Here is a 16,541-nt window from a genome sequence, read left to right as displayed (position 1 = left end):
GGTGTATGGAGCTGCCAACCTCGGTAATGTTATTCATTTTTTTATTGAGCGTGAATAAATAATTATTTTAATTATTTTTAAAAAACGTTACTTGCACTACTGTGCGCCCGTTCTGTTTGTTATTTGCTAGATACTCTACCTGTTGGATCAGGTGCCCAGAGGGGCGAAAAACGGAGCAGCCAGAGCTAATTACTCCAAAGTGCCTTTCCACTGAGCTGAAAAGAAAATCTTAACAGTGGACATTTTGGGACTTGATGTTCCACAAGCCTCCCTAATCGGATGGGAAGGATACGGACTATCCCCCACATTCACAAGTATTTAATTATTATCAGCGCTCTGTTCATTTTCCATTGTTAATATATATATATATATATATATATATACCCATGTGTGTAGAGATAGCACTCTCCAATTAATTTCAACTGCCGGGGTGCCATGTGCCAGAAAGTCACCACCATTTAGGAGCTTCCATATATATATATACACACATGCACACACACAGGGCTATTTTTTAGTAGGCTCCAACAGGAACTGAGGCCCTTATTCTAGTTCACTCTGACAAAATATTTCTTAGATGGAGACAAAACCATGTGCACTGCAGGTGAGGCAGGTGTATAGCCCCACCCAAATCTAATTATCTCTGCACAAGTAACACCTGCCTCACCTGCAATGCACATGGTTTTGTCCATCTAAGAAATATTTTGTCAGAAAGAGTGAACTAGAATAAGAGCCTCAGTTCCTGCTGGAGCCTGCTGAAAAATAGCCCTGTATATATATATATATATATATATATATATATATATATATATATATATATATATATATATATATATATCATAGAGCTGTCACACCAATGCTACACCACTTCAGCAGTATATTGGTGCTTTCCAACACATCTCCAGTAGTAAATAGTATAGATTGTCCTCCTTCTGACATTAACAGCCCAGGCCAGGTTTCTGACTTCTCTCTTATAACATATAGTCACGCCCCATTTTTCTAGTCAGGCTAGCCCAGGTGATCTGTGGGCGGAGCCTCCAGTCTGCCGGCCATTGACTTGGCACACCAGTAACCTGCACCCTGGCAACCATCTTGGTCCTCCAAACCGTGCCAGGTAAACGTTACTCTAGTCACGTCGACACTAAACTGAAGCCACAAAACAATAGGTGCCTTCGGCGCCTTACACAACTAAGTCGCTTCTCATACCTCCAGGCAAACGCCAGGGACACTAGCGACACAATGCGGCGACTGCTCTCATCCGTCCCCCTGTCTTCCCGTACCGATACTCACGCGGCGGTGACACCGTACCCCAGGCCGGGGACAGGCATATCCTAAGCCAAGCTGACCTCTTTGGGTCCTGGCGGCGGTTGCCTCGTCACCCTGTCGCCCCGCCCACCGACGTGATTGACGCGCCGTTGGGCCAACCGCAGCCGGGCTCTCCTCAGGTCAGGCCTGTCGGACGGTGCTTGCGCAGCGGGATTCTCCGCGCTCCCCCTCGCTCTCTCTGCGCCGGCCGTTAGGGAAGGCAACGGACCCAGCTCCCCCCACCCGGCCATGCCCGTCTCCCCAAGCCCCGGGTGACCTAGCAGCCATGTCCGTCAGCGGCTACACCGACCTGCGGGAGAAGCTGCAGTCCCTGTACCGGGATACCCCGAAGGAGCCCGCAGCTAAGAAGCGGAAGCTGCCGGACTCGGACACGGAGGAGGAGGAGGACGAAGCGACCGCTGCTGCAGGGGCTCCGGCCGTCGCTGCCGCCACCGGGTCCGAGCCTGAGGCGGGGGAGGAGGATGAAGAGGAGGCCCGCAAGGTGCGAGGCGGCATCCGCCAGCTCCGGCTCTTCTCCCCGGAGGAGTGCTCCCGCATCGAGGCCTGCATAGACGAGGTGGTGTCCCGGGCGGAGAAGGGCCTGTACCAGGAGCACACGGTGGACCGGGCCCCGCTCCGCAACAAGTACTTCTTCGGCGAGGGCTACACGTACGGCGCGCAGCTGCAGAAGCGCGGCCCGGGCCAGGAGCGCCTCTACCCGAAGGGCGAGGTGGACGAGATCCCGGCCTGGGTGCACGAGCTGGTGATCCGCCGCCTGGTGCAGCGCGGCCTCATCCCGGAGGGCTTCGTCAACAGCGCCGTCATCAACGACTACCAGCCCGGAGGCTGCATCGTCTCGCACGTGGACCCCATCCACATCTTCGAGCGGCCCATCGTCTCCGTGTCCTTCTTCAGCGACTCGGCGCTCTGCTTCGGCTGCAAGTTCCAGTTCAAGCCCATCCGGGTGTCCGAGCCCGTGCTGCTCCTGCCGGTGCGCCGGGGCAGCGTCACCCTGCTCAGGTAACTGCATGGCCTCAGCGGGAGAGAGGGTACGGGGTGCCGGGCTAGAGGACACCTGGCATTAGGGAGGCAGAGGCTGCCGGATATTGTTCATGTAGAGGGTTGAGACCGCAGGGTAGAGGGTATGGGACACATGGCATTATCAGGGTAGAGGGTATGCGACACATGGTATTAGGATAGTAAAGGCTGCCGGATACTGGTCATGGTGAGGATACAGAACACCTGGCATGAGCAGGGTAAGAGGGTACGGGACCCCATGGCATGAGCAGGGTAAGAGGGTATGGGACCCCATGGCATGAGCAGGGTAGGAGGGTACGGGACCCCATGGCATGAGCAGGGTAGGAGGGTATGGGACCCCATGGCATGAGCAGGGTAGGAGGGTATGGGACCCCATGGCATGAGCAGGGTAGGAGGGTACGGGACCCCATGGCATGAGCAGGGTAGGAGGTTACAGGGACCCCATGGCATGAGCAGGGTAGGAGGTTACAGGGACCCCATGGCATGAGCAGGGTAGGAGGTTACAGGGACCCCATGGCATGAGCAGGGTAGGAGGTTACGGGACCCCATGGCATGAGCAGGGTAGGAGGTTACGGGACCCCATGGCATGAGCAGGGTAGGAGGTTACGGGACCCCATGGCATGAGCAGGGTAGGAGGGTACGGGACCCCATGGCATGGTGAGGGTACGGGGACACCTGGCATACTGGGCATTTTAAGGGTATGGGACATCTGGCATTACTGCCTCACAGCGCTGAGGTGATGGGTTTGATTCCCATCATGGCCCTATCTGTGTAGAGTTTGTATATTCTCCCCGTGCTTGCATGGGTTTCCTCCGGGTACTCTGGTTTCCTCCCACAATCCAAAAATTTGATGGTAGGTTAATTGGCTCCCACAGAATTAACCCTAGAATGAATGTGTGTGTACATGTGATAGGGAATATAGATTGTAAGCTCCACTGGGGCAGGGACTGATGTGAATGTTCTAATATTCTCTGTAAAGCGCTGCGGAATATGTGTGCGCTATATAAATAACTGGTAATAAATAACAAATGTATACGAGAACTGGGAATGGTCATCAATGGGAGTAAACAGGACCCCTGACATTAGCATGGGGGGGGGGGGGGGGGGGAGAGAGGGAGGGTATCAGACTACCAGACTACTGATATTGGCAGGGAGGAAGGATACAGGAATTCCTGAATCAGTAGGGAGAGAGTAAAGGGCACTGTGGAAGGTAGGGACACCTTGCATTAGCAGTGGGCATAAGAGGGTAATGGGATACTGAGAGGGCTAGGGAACTTCTGGCTAGATCAGTTAAAGGGGGTTTGGGATACTGGGCATTGGGTGGGTGTGGGACCCCTCCTAGTATTAGCAGGTGGGAGTGTATGGGATTCCTGAAAAGTCATCAGATTGGTTGATGTGCTTCCATGGGGTGGAAATAGGTTGGCATTCTTTGCTTTAGCAGTGGTTGGGAGATTAATTATTGGGGCGGAATTAAATTGTTTTTGCCCAACCTCCCGTCTAAAGTGTGGATGGTGGGGACGGTATTAAATTGTGCTTTTTTTTTAATTGCACCCAGAGCGGTTGGGTGTAACTGTAAAGCAGCTAAACCTGACAAAAGTAAGTTTTTCTTCCTCTTACCTGCCTGGAGTGTTGCTCTCTGCTGTACAGGTCTGGTCTGCATATCATTGCTGAAATACAGACCACACTGTGTTAGAAGCACCACAGCAGAGAGTGAAACCCCAGGCAGGGAAGAGGAACTGCACTGGTTTGGAAATATGAGGGTGCTAGAATGAACACTACCTAATTTCATCTCCCCCACCCACCAGATGGGAGTGGAAGTTTAAATGCCAGTGCCACAATTGAATATCTCTGTTTGGCTGCCATTGATTTAAATAAATGAATTTGGTGTTAGTGTGTGTGATTGCAGGTTAGTATCTATGGTGTAAGCAGGAGGCTGTGGGGATCTCCATGACACTAGCTTGGGTGGAAGGAGGGTGCTGGGTCTCTCCTTAGTTGGGAGATGGGCCTTTGTTGCTTTCGTGCTTTACAATATGTGTCGAAATGTATGTGAACCTGTGTTTTATTGGGTTAGTATAAGAAGTGTTCATTCTAGCACCCACGATGTTTGAAAACCCATGCAGTTCCTCTTCCCTGCTTGGGGTGTAGCTGTCTGCTATAGTGCTTCTAGCACAGTGGGGTCTTTATATCAATACTTATGTGCAAACCAGACCTGTGTTGGAAATACCACAGCAGACAGCGACACCCCAAGCAGGGAAGAGGAACTGCATTAGTTTTCAAAGATCGTGGGTGCTAGAATAAACACTAATAAAGATAAGTCAGTCATTGCTTCTATAGGCAAATTGAAATCTAGATCGAAGACTTGTTATTTATGGGTAGATGTATGAAGCAGTGATAAGGGAGAAGTGATAAAGTGCCTGGTGCCTTATCACCGGCCAATCAGCTCCTGTTTAAGTTACAGGCTGGCTTTAAAAAGCGACAGTCAACAGTTGATTGGTCGGTGATAAAGTACCAGGCACTTTATCACGTCTCCCTTTACCACTGCTTCATACATATACCCCTTGATCAAGTGTTTCACGTTGGTGACTTTATAATAAACGTATTCCTGGCTGATCACTCTATAAAAATATATTTGCCGTCCATTATGGCATATTTAATGATTGTTAGCAAATCGTTAAGCGAAGTGTTCTACTCTGTGTATTTCATCATAACAGCCAGGGAGAAATATATTGCGTTACTAATTTCTGGGTTCTGTGCCACAGAGTTCTTCAAACATGTACTATATATCTGGGTGGGGGGTAGAATAGCATGCGTTAGTTACATCAGGATGGTGCGAGCAGAAACAGTGCGTGCCCGTCGGCAAAACTATTTTCTCTTATTGCTTACAGGAGCACCAAAACAGATGCTCACATATTGCCCATTGATTATAGTGATGACCGCAAGTTTTCCAGATAACTTGCTTAACTGGTGGGATGCAGTGTGTCGTTCCAGAGCCACCCATTTCTTCCACTGCTTAGAATTGGATTCTCGCTCTGAATGATTTTAGGACTAACGTTTTGTGCTGTCCCCTCATAGGACATTGTGGACACAGCACATCTCTGCACATGTAATCTCCTGTGTTCCCTCAGCTGGTCCACCCTGTGGATTCCATGACAGTTTTATGTAAACCCCTATAAGCTGTGTCGGAGACTTAAGCAGTGTGTGGCACTCAATGTCCCAGCATGGCCTCAATGTCCCAGCATGGCCTCAAGTGAGGCTTAGAAAGACGAATAAGAGAATAACTTGCACTAAAATACATAGAAAATAGTTTTTATTTTATGTGTAAAGGTCCTCTTAGCCAAGTTTGTCTCTTACTATGGTCTATTAAGTGATATTGGTTTGGTTTAGGGGTCACTGCCCTTGAACAGATCTTGTGACAAGCAACAAATGAGAAGTACAGTTTAGCAAAAGCTTCACCTTTACCTATAATTACAGGAGGAGTATGTTTGGGGTTCCACCAGTTTGGTCGCAGCACCAACGTTTTCTCTGTCTGATAATATTGCATTACCCATATCCAGCTTGTTCTGCATACTTAAGCTAATGTAGAGAGTTTTTATTACTTAACATTCTGGATTTAGAACGGAGCCGTATTGTCGCACATCATAAGAGTTTGTTGTGAATCACATCCCTTGTTGTGTCTGAGTCACTGCATTGGGCCTGGCAGGGCAGAAGAGCAGCATATTGCAGTGATAAGTCACACTGCAGACTGTGGGTATAGTCGCACCAGCCATCCTGATCCAGCCTTCTACAGGGTGTCTTATGCATGGGTTAGCAAAGTCCAAGTGTCAGTAACCTGGCTGTTGGCCAACTAGCTGGGGACTGATTTATTTCCCAGGTGTTGGGATCAGTCTTGTGGTCCTTTTTTTTTTTTTTTTTTTTTTTCTCCTTCAGTATAGAGATCTGTAAAAGAAGGTGTTAGAAATGTCAGTACTGATCTGTGACGCACAGAACAAAGTTGTGTTCAGGTGTATTGCCGAGTTCGGCTTCTCAGGAGAGAATGTCGCGCAAACAATCACAAGGCGGGATTCCAAGAGATCACTTACAGCGTCATTACAGTCTTTTCTACTGACAGGTTATATTACTGGCCACTTGCCTTAGTAGGAATAACCTTACTAGCATTTCTGTAATCCAGTTAAAGAGGGCATAGTCATTGGTTTATAAGCCAGGGATTTAAAAAATCCCCCCCCCCCCCCCCTCCACACTACACATGGGAAGATGAGCGGTGCTAGATCGCTCAGCACACAGTGATGTGCCGCTGAGGGATCTGTCAGGACCATGCATCGCCATTGCTATGCCCCTTCACAGAGCGATGTTGGGGCATTTTCTAATCGATCTGGTGAGATCTCTTAGAAAATGCCCAGGGATCACTGCGTGTGTAGTGATCCCTGGGCATTAAGGAGTTAACAGCCAGCGTCCAAATATAAACTTCCAAACTATTTGGTGTGTTTTATAAGCCAGGTACAAACGGGGCAACTTGGCCTAAGCACAATCGCTCAGCACACATTACGGGGGTCCCGTGATTCTTTGTGCTCATCGATTGTGCTAGTCGGGCTTTGCCTATTTTTGAAGCTGGCCATACATCCGGATGACCTGCATATGACCTGATTGTATACAAGGCAAGGAGCGGTCTAAAGAGCAATTGTATGTGCTTAAAAAGCCGGCAGATCAGATGTGCAGCATGTGTGATCTGCAAGCCGACTGGCCGACCCGTGGGGCCGCGCATTATACTGACATCCATCCACTGCACGGCCCGTCTAGATTGTGCGTTTGTGTCCAATGTTATTCTGGTGTATGGGGGACTTAATAGGCAAATCCTCACAATCTAGGGAAAGCCAGTGCAAGCACTGGCTTTACCTGCGACACGCGCAGGACTGGGCATTGCCACCACTGCAGGGCATGCACACGGAGTGTTACGTGCTATATTTGTAAGCGATCTAGTAAGATCGCTTAGAAAAGGGTCTGAAATCACCCTGTGTGTATTCTCCTATATCCTCGCTGTGCCGAGTTCTGCCGCGTAACCTTAGGGAAAGCTGGCTCTTGTGTGTAGGGTCACGTGACCACCCAAGCAGGGTTTCCAATTTGGGAAGCACTCCTTAAGTTTCCCGTCAGTGTCCGTAATAGGAAATGAGGAGCTGTGAAATAGGATCCCAGTGGGTCAGTGCTAGGGAAGCCATGCACAGGGTTTTGCACCGTCACTAGTGTCTATGTGATGCAGGCTAATTTAATGCAGCTGCATTGGCTCATAGCAAGCATCCATGTGCTCTGTACATTTTTAAAGGGGCACAGACATAACGGAAATATGGTTATTTGATATAAATGCCCTATAGATTGTAAGCTTGCGAGCAGGGCCCTCCTACCCAGTTTCTTTAATCACTGTTGTTTCCAATTGTAAAGCACAACGGAATATGCTGCGCTATATAAGAAACTGTAAATAAATGCCATAAATTTGTCCCCAACCCAGGACTTTAAAGGAGATTCTAAAATAGTTTTTTTGTGTGCACCCTTTGCTTTTCCCTACTGTAAGTGACCATTTTGGTCTGAATGAATGTTTGAGAATACAGTGTGCCCCGTTGCGGGCGTAAGACCCTAAGTGCTTGCGTTGGCAGCTAATATGAAGTAGTCCATTACAGAAAACATTATATCCTCTCTTGGCCAATTTTAAGACCATGCCACCGGACTCTGCATACTCCAGGGGTGGGCAACTTGTGGCACTCCAGCTACTGTGGGACTACACATCCCAGCATGACCTAACAGCAAAAAGGCTGCAGGGCATGCTGGGGTTTGCAGTTCCACAGGTTGCATGCAGCATGGTTTAAATCCTCAGCATTCATGTGTCAGCAAGGAGATGGATATATCCGGAATCTTGTATGTCCATTAATGTAACTTATTAGTTTTTTGGCGTAACATCGCGCCGTTAAGATTCAAAGAATCAGAGAAAAATTGAATTGGATCACTTTCTGTTAGAACAATGTTTGGTACTTGTGAGTTATCCGGGCGTCCGATTTTTTGATTGTATGCCTTAAGTTAAGGCATACAATCAGATGCGATGCGATATCGCATCGCATCACATCGCATCGCATGCGACCATCGGATGCGATGACCCGATTTTTCCATAGGAATCAATGTTAAAATGATTCCTATGGAAAAAGGGGTCCTTTTCATACCCCTACTATCCAAGTGGGCATGGAGTTGGATATAAACCTGTGGCGAGCGTAGCGAGCCACCGAGCCCGAAGCGTGGCGAGCCCCGCGAGGGGACGGTATTCCGTGTCCCCTCGCGGGGCTCGCTACGCTCGCCACAGGTTTATATCCAACTCCATGCCCACTTGGATAGTAGGGGTATGAAAAGGACCCTTTTTCCCATTGAATTCCATGTTAAAATGGACTCAGTCCATTTTAATATTGATTCCTATGGAAAAATCGGGTCATCGCATCGCATCGCATCCGATGGTCGCATGCGATGCGATGCGATGTCCCGATTTAAAAATCGGACGCCCGGATAACTCACAAGTACCCAATGTTTTATTCCAGCGGAAGGTAATTTGGAGCTAACAGACATTAGAGTCCATCAAATCGACGGACGTGATTTGCTGGAACAGCATGTCGTACAAGCCAGCATTCCAAACCATGCATAAGTTGCAAGATTGGCTGTGACGTTTAGGCGGCCCGTTATCTAGCATGCTGTGACTAGCCGGGCAGGGGCTGTGCACAGAATCGCATACATATAGACGTGCATTGACTTACAGTAGTGCATTCTACCTTTTATAGCTGAAACTGTACACTGGCATTTGTAGCAATTCGTTTTGTCTTTTGAAGCATGTTTCCTGCTTTGCGCACTTAGGAATAATTGGACCCATTCTTCCAGGCAGGACATTTCCAGGTTGTTGAGAGGATGGTTATACACCCCAATTTCCAAATAGGGCTCCAGAATATAAGAAACTGGACTTTAGAGGGTCAAATTCTATTCCCAGCATCAAGGAGACGCACAGTTCTGGGTTTCTACTGGTATCCCAATGGCATTGCAGATTTTCGCTTGCATTGCAGGACCAGGTGAGGGGGTGTGTTCCATCATTTACTGCTGGCTATGGACACCTGACTGAGCAATTCAATTGTCGCTTCATTCTTGTACAAATAGCAGTGGCTGCGTACATTACAGCTTGCTGCCCTCACAGGCGTGTGATCTGCAATGTGTGAAGTCAGTTGTTTGGATGTGAAAGCAGCAATTATTCCTATTTGTGCCCATGAGTTTAATTGGGCGCTATAATTAAAGGGTGCCAAAAACAATTGAATTGCAACATTAAGCGCTTATTAATTATCACAGCATACAAAACAATTGAAGTGGCTCCAAGACTGTGCCTGAAGTTCCATTGTTCTATTAATGCCATACACCTATGTACATCTTAGTGTCTTGTTCTTTTTATTAAATGTAAATGATTTTTCATTCCATACATTTCTCTTATCTTCTATGTACACCCCCCCCCCCCCAAAAAAAATCGATGTTCGCTTGTTTATTCCCCTCCCATAGTCACATTGCTGTAGATGCCACAAAACAAATCACAACATATGCTACCCCTAGGCCATGAACAGAGCCGCAGTCATATAGTGCGTCATGGATGTTACAGCATTGGGCACATGATAGCAAGAAATCAAACTGGAAAACAACTTTGTGCGTATTGCCAAAGGGCAAACCTACCATGATATGTGTGACAGAGGACTGTATGAAAGGCTTTCTTAGACAGACTGAGCTAAATATGGAATTGATTACAAGTGAATAGGAGAGAAGGAAAAAAAATACTACACACGAGGGTGGATCAATAAGTACCCGTGTTAAGAATGAAGACGAAAATTTTCCACAAAAAGTTTTATTTATTTTTCAACAATCTCCTTTCACAGCAATACGCTTTAAAACCCTTTAAAAGATATGATTTGTCAAACTCACGTAGGCTTCTGTCTCAATGATGACCTCCTCGTTTGAGCTGAACTTTTTATTTCCCCGCGAGCCACGTTTTCGGGTTAGGGAACAGAAAGAAGTCGCAGGGAGCCCCAAGCCAGGCGAGTATGGTGGATGCGGAAAACAATTCATAGCGCAATTCAGCCTCGACAATTCTAGATGAGGGAGCTGGCGCATTGTCGAGGTGGAAAAGAAAACTAACCGATGATTCAATCTGAAATTTGGGATGGCGTTGTTTGAAAGATGGTAGCACAGGACAGTAATACCAACTTTCCTCAGCAACGGCACCTGTCTTCAAACACAGATACTTATTGATCCACCCTCCTATGTCCACTCATAGACCCAACATAATCCTATACATTAGGTCCAGATTCTCTAAGCTTCAAAAGTGATAAAATGGAGAGTGATAAACAGCCAGCCAATCAGCTCCTACCTGCTGTGTCACACACTGTATTTGAAAAATGTCAGGCAGGCACTGATTGGCTGGCTGTTTATCACTCTCCATTTTATCACTTTTGAAGCTTAGAGAATCTGGCCCTATATCTTTCTGTAACTGATGTGTAAACATTGTCAATCATGTTTGAGTAAGTTTATCCATAAAAATGTTGAAAAGTGTAGGTTTTAATAGGTTAAATATTCTGATTATTTTGCTTCTGTCAAATGCACTTAATTTCCATATATCCTATTGGAGGGAAATTGAGCGGGAAGGGCTGCACTTATTTGCTTGTTACGGTAGTGCCTGTCTGTGTCGGCAGTTGTGTTCTTCCCAAGTCTGTGTTTTGATTTAAACTTTCCTGCTTCAATAAGCCGATTAGAACATCAGGGTACCGTTAAGGGGAACTACTGGTAATGAGGGGTAGATGTATGACGCAGTGATAAGGGAGGAGAAGTGGGCCATGGTAACCAATCCGCTGCTCTGTATAATTTTATGCAAATTATAGATGTTACTTCAGTGCTGATTGGTTGCCATGGGCCACTTCTCCTCTGGCTCACTTCTCCTCCCTTATCACTGCTTCATAAATCTACCCATGACTTTCTCCGCTTTGTATGAAAATACACCGCTTTCATTTTACTGTTGAAATGTCGCTGAGTTTGTTTAAATGTATGTGTGTGTATATAGCTGTATGTATCTATTTCACCTTGTGGGTTTATTAACATACGTATTCACTTTTTGTTTGGGTACCATAGCGTAGAAGGGTACAAGCTGCTCACACTAAGCTATCCAGGCACTTGCAGCGACCGCTATGTTCCATATCTATAAAAGCCTGCATGAGAAATACCTGGTTGGTTCTGTTATTGCTGTACAGTTACTGGTGGTATACACCTCATGTGTGAGTGTTGTGCTTCATATTTTCCTTATCTAGATTTAATCAGGAGCCAGTAAGGACAACTGCAGAGCAGCACCGCATTTGGTCTTCCGTTAGGATTGAAACGACCGATTACCAGGCTATTTATAGCAGGATGCTGTCTTGTCCATGTTTCACCCCGGTTTCGTGCCATCAGATTAGCTGTTTGCTAATCCTTTTTTTTTTTTGTTCTGTTTTTTCCTTCCTCCAGTTTGTTTTGAAATGGTAACTTGTAAAGGAAATTCTTATGAAAAGGAAATCCATTAATGGGTATTCCTACAGGGGAGTTGCTCTGTTTCCCGTAACATTTCTGGTGTTTTAGCTGCATTGCAAAATCCCTTAGTATATGTTTCCGTTCCTTTGTGTGTGTGTGTTTTTATTTTTTAAACAAGATGCTTAGGAGACATTTTGTATATGAATCCCGTGAAACATTAGTACATCTAAGTATACAAGGTATCTTTCTTGTAAAACATCCTTGGAGACTGTTGCGTGTTTTGGCTTCTAGAGTGCAGACCAATAGTGAAATTGCTCTATTGATGGCGCAACAAGATTAGCGGTGGTTGCCAGGGCGTAACCAAGCATCGATGGGTCCCACAGCAAAACTCCTTACTATGCAGTTGTATCTATGTAATAACCAAGGAGTAATCTGATCATTGCTCTGTACTTACCGCGGGTTCAGACCAGAATGGCAACACATAGCATTTCACTGCAGCAACTGCCCTGAGGAGCTTGCCCTGCTGTGGGACACCCTCCTTGTTATTAAGCATGACATTATGAAGCCATGTTGCGGTAAGGTTCTGACCCGGTGTCTCTCTTTCTTCCAGTGGTTATGCAGCAGATGAGATCACACACTGCATTCGGCCGCAAGATATCAAGGAGAGACGCGCTGTTGTAATACTCAGAAAGTAAGTCTTTACTCACTACCCCCCCCCCCCATTTATAAATGTTATATGAGAAGGGAAAGGTGGTGATCACTTCAGCTTTAGCTGTACTGTTGCACTAACTTGAACGCCCCTTTCCCCGCTTGAAGGGATAAGCAAAAAATCTTTTAAGTCAGCCTTTTGGTTGACCACTTTCTACAGCACTTTACATGGGTTTAGCCACTTTACGGGGGGTAATTCTAATGTTTAGTGGGTGCCCATAATTACTTATCACCTATCACATTAGACAGCCCATTATGCAATTGTTTGGGTATCCATAGTTTTATGTGAAGCGCAATGTTTGGGCACCCGAACGGGACCCTATTCTGCTCCACACATCAGGGCGCAGCAAACCGAGATGATGGCACGCCTGTGGCCAAAATATTTGATCATTTCTGCAAAACAAATCACTGCATTAAGCATTGTGCTAATAGAGGGGCAGATTTATTAAGCTCGGTGAAGTGATCAACTGTCTGGTTTTTTTATCACCGGCCAATCAGCTCCTACCTGTGAAGTTACAGGCTTGGTTTGAAAAATGACAGGTCAGAGTTGATTGGCCGGTGATTAAAAACCAGACACTTTATCACTTCACCGAGCTTAATAAATCTACCCCATAGTTACATTTCAGAAAGTGTGATATGTGCACTGGTCCTAGGTGTCCACTCTGAGGTGACACACAGTGGGTATATGTGCACTGGTCCTAGGTGTCCACTCTGAGCTGGCTCACAGTGGGTACATGTGCACTGGTCCTAAGGATCTTATGTTTCATCACAGAACAAGAAACGAGGCCCCACGATTGGAGACAAAATCCCTCGGAGGCAGTTACCAACTTGAGCGCCTGTCTGGTAGCAACAGACAACACGTCCTGAAACCAAAGCGTCCCCATCGCAAGGCAGATCCAGACGCGGCTCACCGGTAAGTGGCCTCTGTGAGGCGCGGGGCAGTGCCTCTGTAGGTGGATCGTTAATTACATAATTTGCATAAATAACCTGTAAAATCAATTATGCTTATTGTTAATCAAGAGGATACGATTGCAGTATTAATATATTAGCGAATGTATATATTTAGATGGTGAGGTGTGTGTAAAAGTAAGAGAAAAAAAAAAACCTTCTACCCTTACACAGTGCTGATCACACTCCTCCTTTAGGATGTGGCAGCTGCTGGTTTGAGTTCATAAAACATATTAATTACTGAGTAGACCATGGCACTGCAGTTTCATGACATTGACCATAAATTAGTGTACAGTCCCCTCACACGGCAAGGGAACTGCAGTCAGTGTTCATCACTCTGCTACTCCTGCGCCTGGGGCACTTTGCCGTTCCCAAAGTGCCGACTGAATGTCGGCCAGATGCCCTTCTGGATCCAAAGAGGTCAATTTTGTTATCTGCAATGATCCTGTGAATGAGTCAAGGTGGCCGGAATTAGCACAAGTGCTCCCCATAGAGCACCAAGCACTCTTGTGCAAAGTCAGTCTGTTGTTGTCATTGAAACACTATGCAACGGCACATCACACCCAATGCAAACTATAGGATTAACCCCTTTATCATGATGAAATAGTCCAGATTAAGGATGACCGTGGAACCCCCCCCCCCCAAAAGCTGATAGCATGGAAGGTTCTTATCAGTGACATTAGTAATCATGAGTGCTCCATATATAACAGTCATAATGCCACAATGATATCAGTCCAGGCAATGGGGCCTTGTGGCTGTTACCATTGGGTGTGTTGTGTATTAGCCTGCACGGTATGAAAAGATGTGCTTGTGTCTACATTTTTTTGCTTGCTATTTTGAAAGACGGTTGGATTTGTATTTTATATAATGTACTCCTTGTTATTTGCTATACAGTTCTGTATTGATTGTTTCCTACAGTTGGAGAACAGATTAAGAGTCCTTAGCAACCATAATGGCTGTTTGGATGTATCCTCCCCTGGCGCCAAAAATTGAAACGAGTGAAACTTCTGTTTCCATTTTTGGCGCCAGGGGAGGGAACATCCAATCATCTATTTTTCTTTGGTCATTTCGGGTGGTGTATGGGCACCACCCCGGATGCACCCACTTCCAGCTGCCTTGCGCGCACTTTTTTTTTCTCTCTCCTTTTTGTTATTAATAATGGCTGTGTGTTTACTCCTGCCTTTTCCTTCTCTCTTCTACAGACCTCGCGTTCTCGAAATGGATAAAGAGGAAAACAGAAGATCTGTCATTTTACCAAAACCAAGGAGACGAAGCAACTTCAGTTCTGAGAACTATTGGCGGAGACCTTATGATTACGTGGACAGCTATACAGATACGGGGGAGGATGAGGGAAGCCCAGCTCGGAAAGTAAAAATGAGGCGACATTGACGAAGCCCCCTTCCACAGACTCTGGTCCCCAGTCGGTGGACTGTGGAACAATTTTTTTTTTTTTTTTTTTTGGTTTTCCTCCTATCCATGGCTTAAATGTGCATTTGAAGGCCCAGCTCAGTTGTCACTTTAAATCAATTCAACATGTTTTGGATTTAGTCTTTCCTACTGTCCAGTCGTTTTTTTCCTTTTTTTGGGGGGGGGGGGGAGGGGGGTTTGTTACTGACATCAGGAGTCTTAATGCCAGCAGGGGCCCCCCCGATAGCCTGTTCCAAAAGGGGGTAGCCAACGGGTAACTGGGGACTCTGCAGCTTGTGTGACGGTACCTCGTCGTACCAAAGGAGAGTATAAGTATAGAACAAAATGGGAGGGGAAAAAAAAAACACCTTGCAAGGGACAGTTTGGTTTAGGATATTTTAATATTTTGTTTAGCACCGTTTTCTTTCATATTTTATTTTTGTTTCTGTCCCAGAAACTAGAGAAGGAAAACGTCACAGGTGTTCTAGGATTGCAATGACGACCGGCGCATGGGCGCGCACCATTCTGAGGCTGGAGCCGCTCGCCGCGTTACCTTGCGCCCTACTGTCCCACTTTATAATCTAAAATGGTTAGGAAATGTCTTCAATGTTTTTCAGATGATTAAATATGCTACAAAGAAATCCAGACATTTTATTTCTAGCAAATATATAAGCACTAATAATAAAATATATAAGCAGATTTATTTTATTCTGTATGGCGTCCAGTCGTCTGTAAATGATCCAATTAAATTCTGTTTTGCTGAAGTAGGGGCTGTTTATATGCGAGAACGATTGGATGCCTGACCATAGGAAGCCGATGCAAGGTCTACAATGTATGGTTACGAAGGATAGAATGGGGACCTAATGCACCCCCAGTCTGATCTGTTATGGATTATGTGTACTTGTAGATAAGATATTTGGTCAGTCACTCAATTCCAGCTGGCTTGCATAATACCTAAATTTTGCAGTTGATATCCGTGGTATTTGTATAGCCCAGTATAACGCTTTTGTATTGCCTCTGGCCATATATGGGTTATCCTGCTAAGTTATTATGAGACTATATTTGTGGCCAAAGCAGATAGGAGTCTCTAAATGTGTGCTTCCCTTTCTTTAACCACTGGCTGACTGACAATGGGAAATATACTGTGGGTCGGTTGCACTAGAATAAAGTTTTAGGCTTCTTTTTTTTTTTTTTTTTTTTTAACGTTGCCTCTTTTAGAGCAGCTGTGCTTTATCTTCCGTGTCATTGTCCCCAATGGCACTGCAGATGAAGTAGCATTCATGCTAGCCCTCTCCACCTGTGCAGCTACTCTTTCCTGTCTGGGGTGTCACACTCTGCTCTGGTGCTTCTAGCACACGTTGGTCTGTATCTGAGAGCAGAGCGGCACCCCAGACGGGAAAGAGGAAACTCCATGGGATGTGACCGATGAAGGGTGCTAGACTGTATACTAGCTGAAGTCCAGATCAGATCTCTGCTGCCCCAAGATATGTTGTAACCTAGATTTAACAGCAGCATGCTATTTGGTCCAGACACCATCTGATCTCAACTTGTGAGTACGCAGGAAATGTTAGCATAAACCCCCCAACTCCCTT

At 46.1% G+C, this 16,541-nt stretch overlaps 1 protein-coding gene across 1 annotated transcript; it reads left to right on the top strand.

The window, feature by feature from the left end:
• Positions 1 to 1,412: 1,412 nt before the first annotated feature.
• Positions 1,413 to 15,657, top strand: ALKBH5 (alkB homolog 5, RNA demethylase). Its single transcript, XM_083152796.1, has 4 exons — positions 1,413 to 2,322; positions 12,497 to 12,577; positions 13,367 to 13,507; positions 14,745 to 15,657. Exons 1-4 carry the CDS (start codon positions 1,589 to 1,591, stop codon positions 14,929 to 14,931), a joined length of 1,143 nt encoding a protein of 380 aa, XP_083008922.1. The 5' UTR covers positions 1,413 to 1,588; the 3' UTR covers positions 14,932 to 15,657.
• The last annotated feature ends 884 nt before the right edge of the window (positions 15,658 to 16,541 follow it).

The sequence above is a fragment of the Crinia signifera genome, chromosome 7 (assembly GCF_055691185.1).
Source record: "Crinia signifera chromosome 7, ASM5569118v1, whole genome shotgun sequence".
Taxonomy (NCBI): Eukaryota; Metazoa; Chordata; class Amphibia; order Anura; family Myobatrachidae; genus Crinia; species Crinia signifera.
Note: the sequence above shows the minus strand (reverse complement) of the source record. Positions and strands in the feature narration are given on the sequence as shown.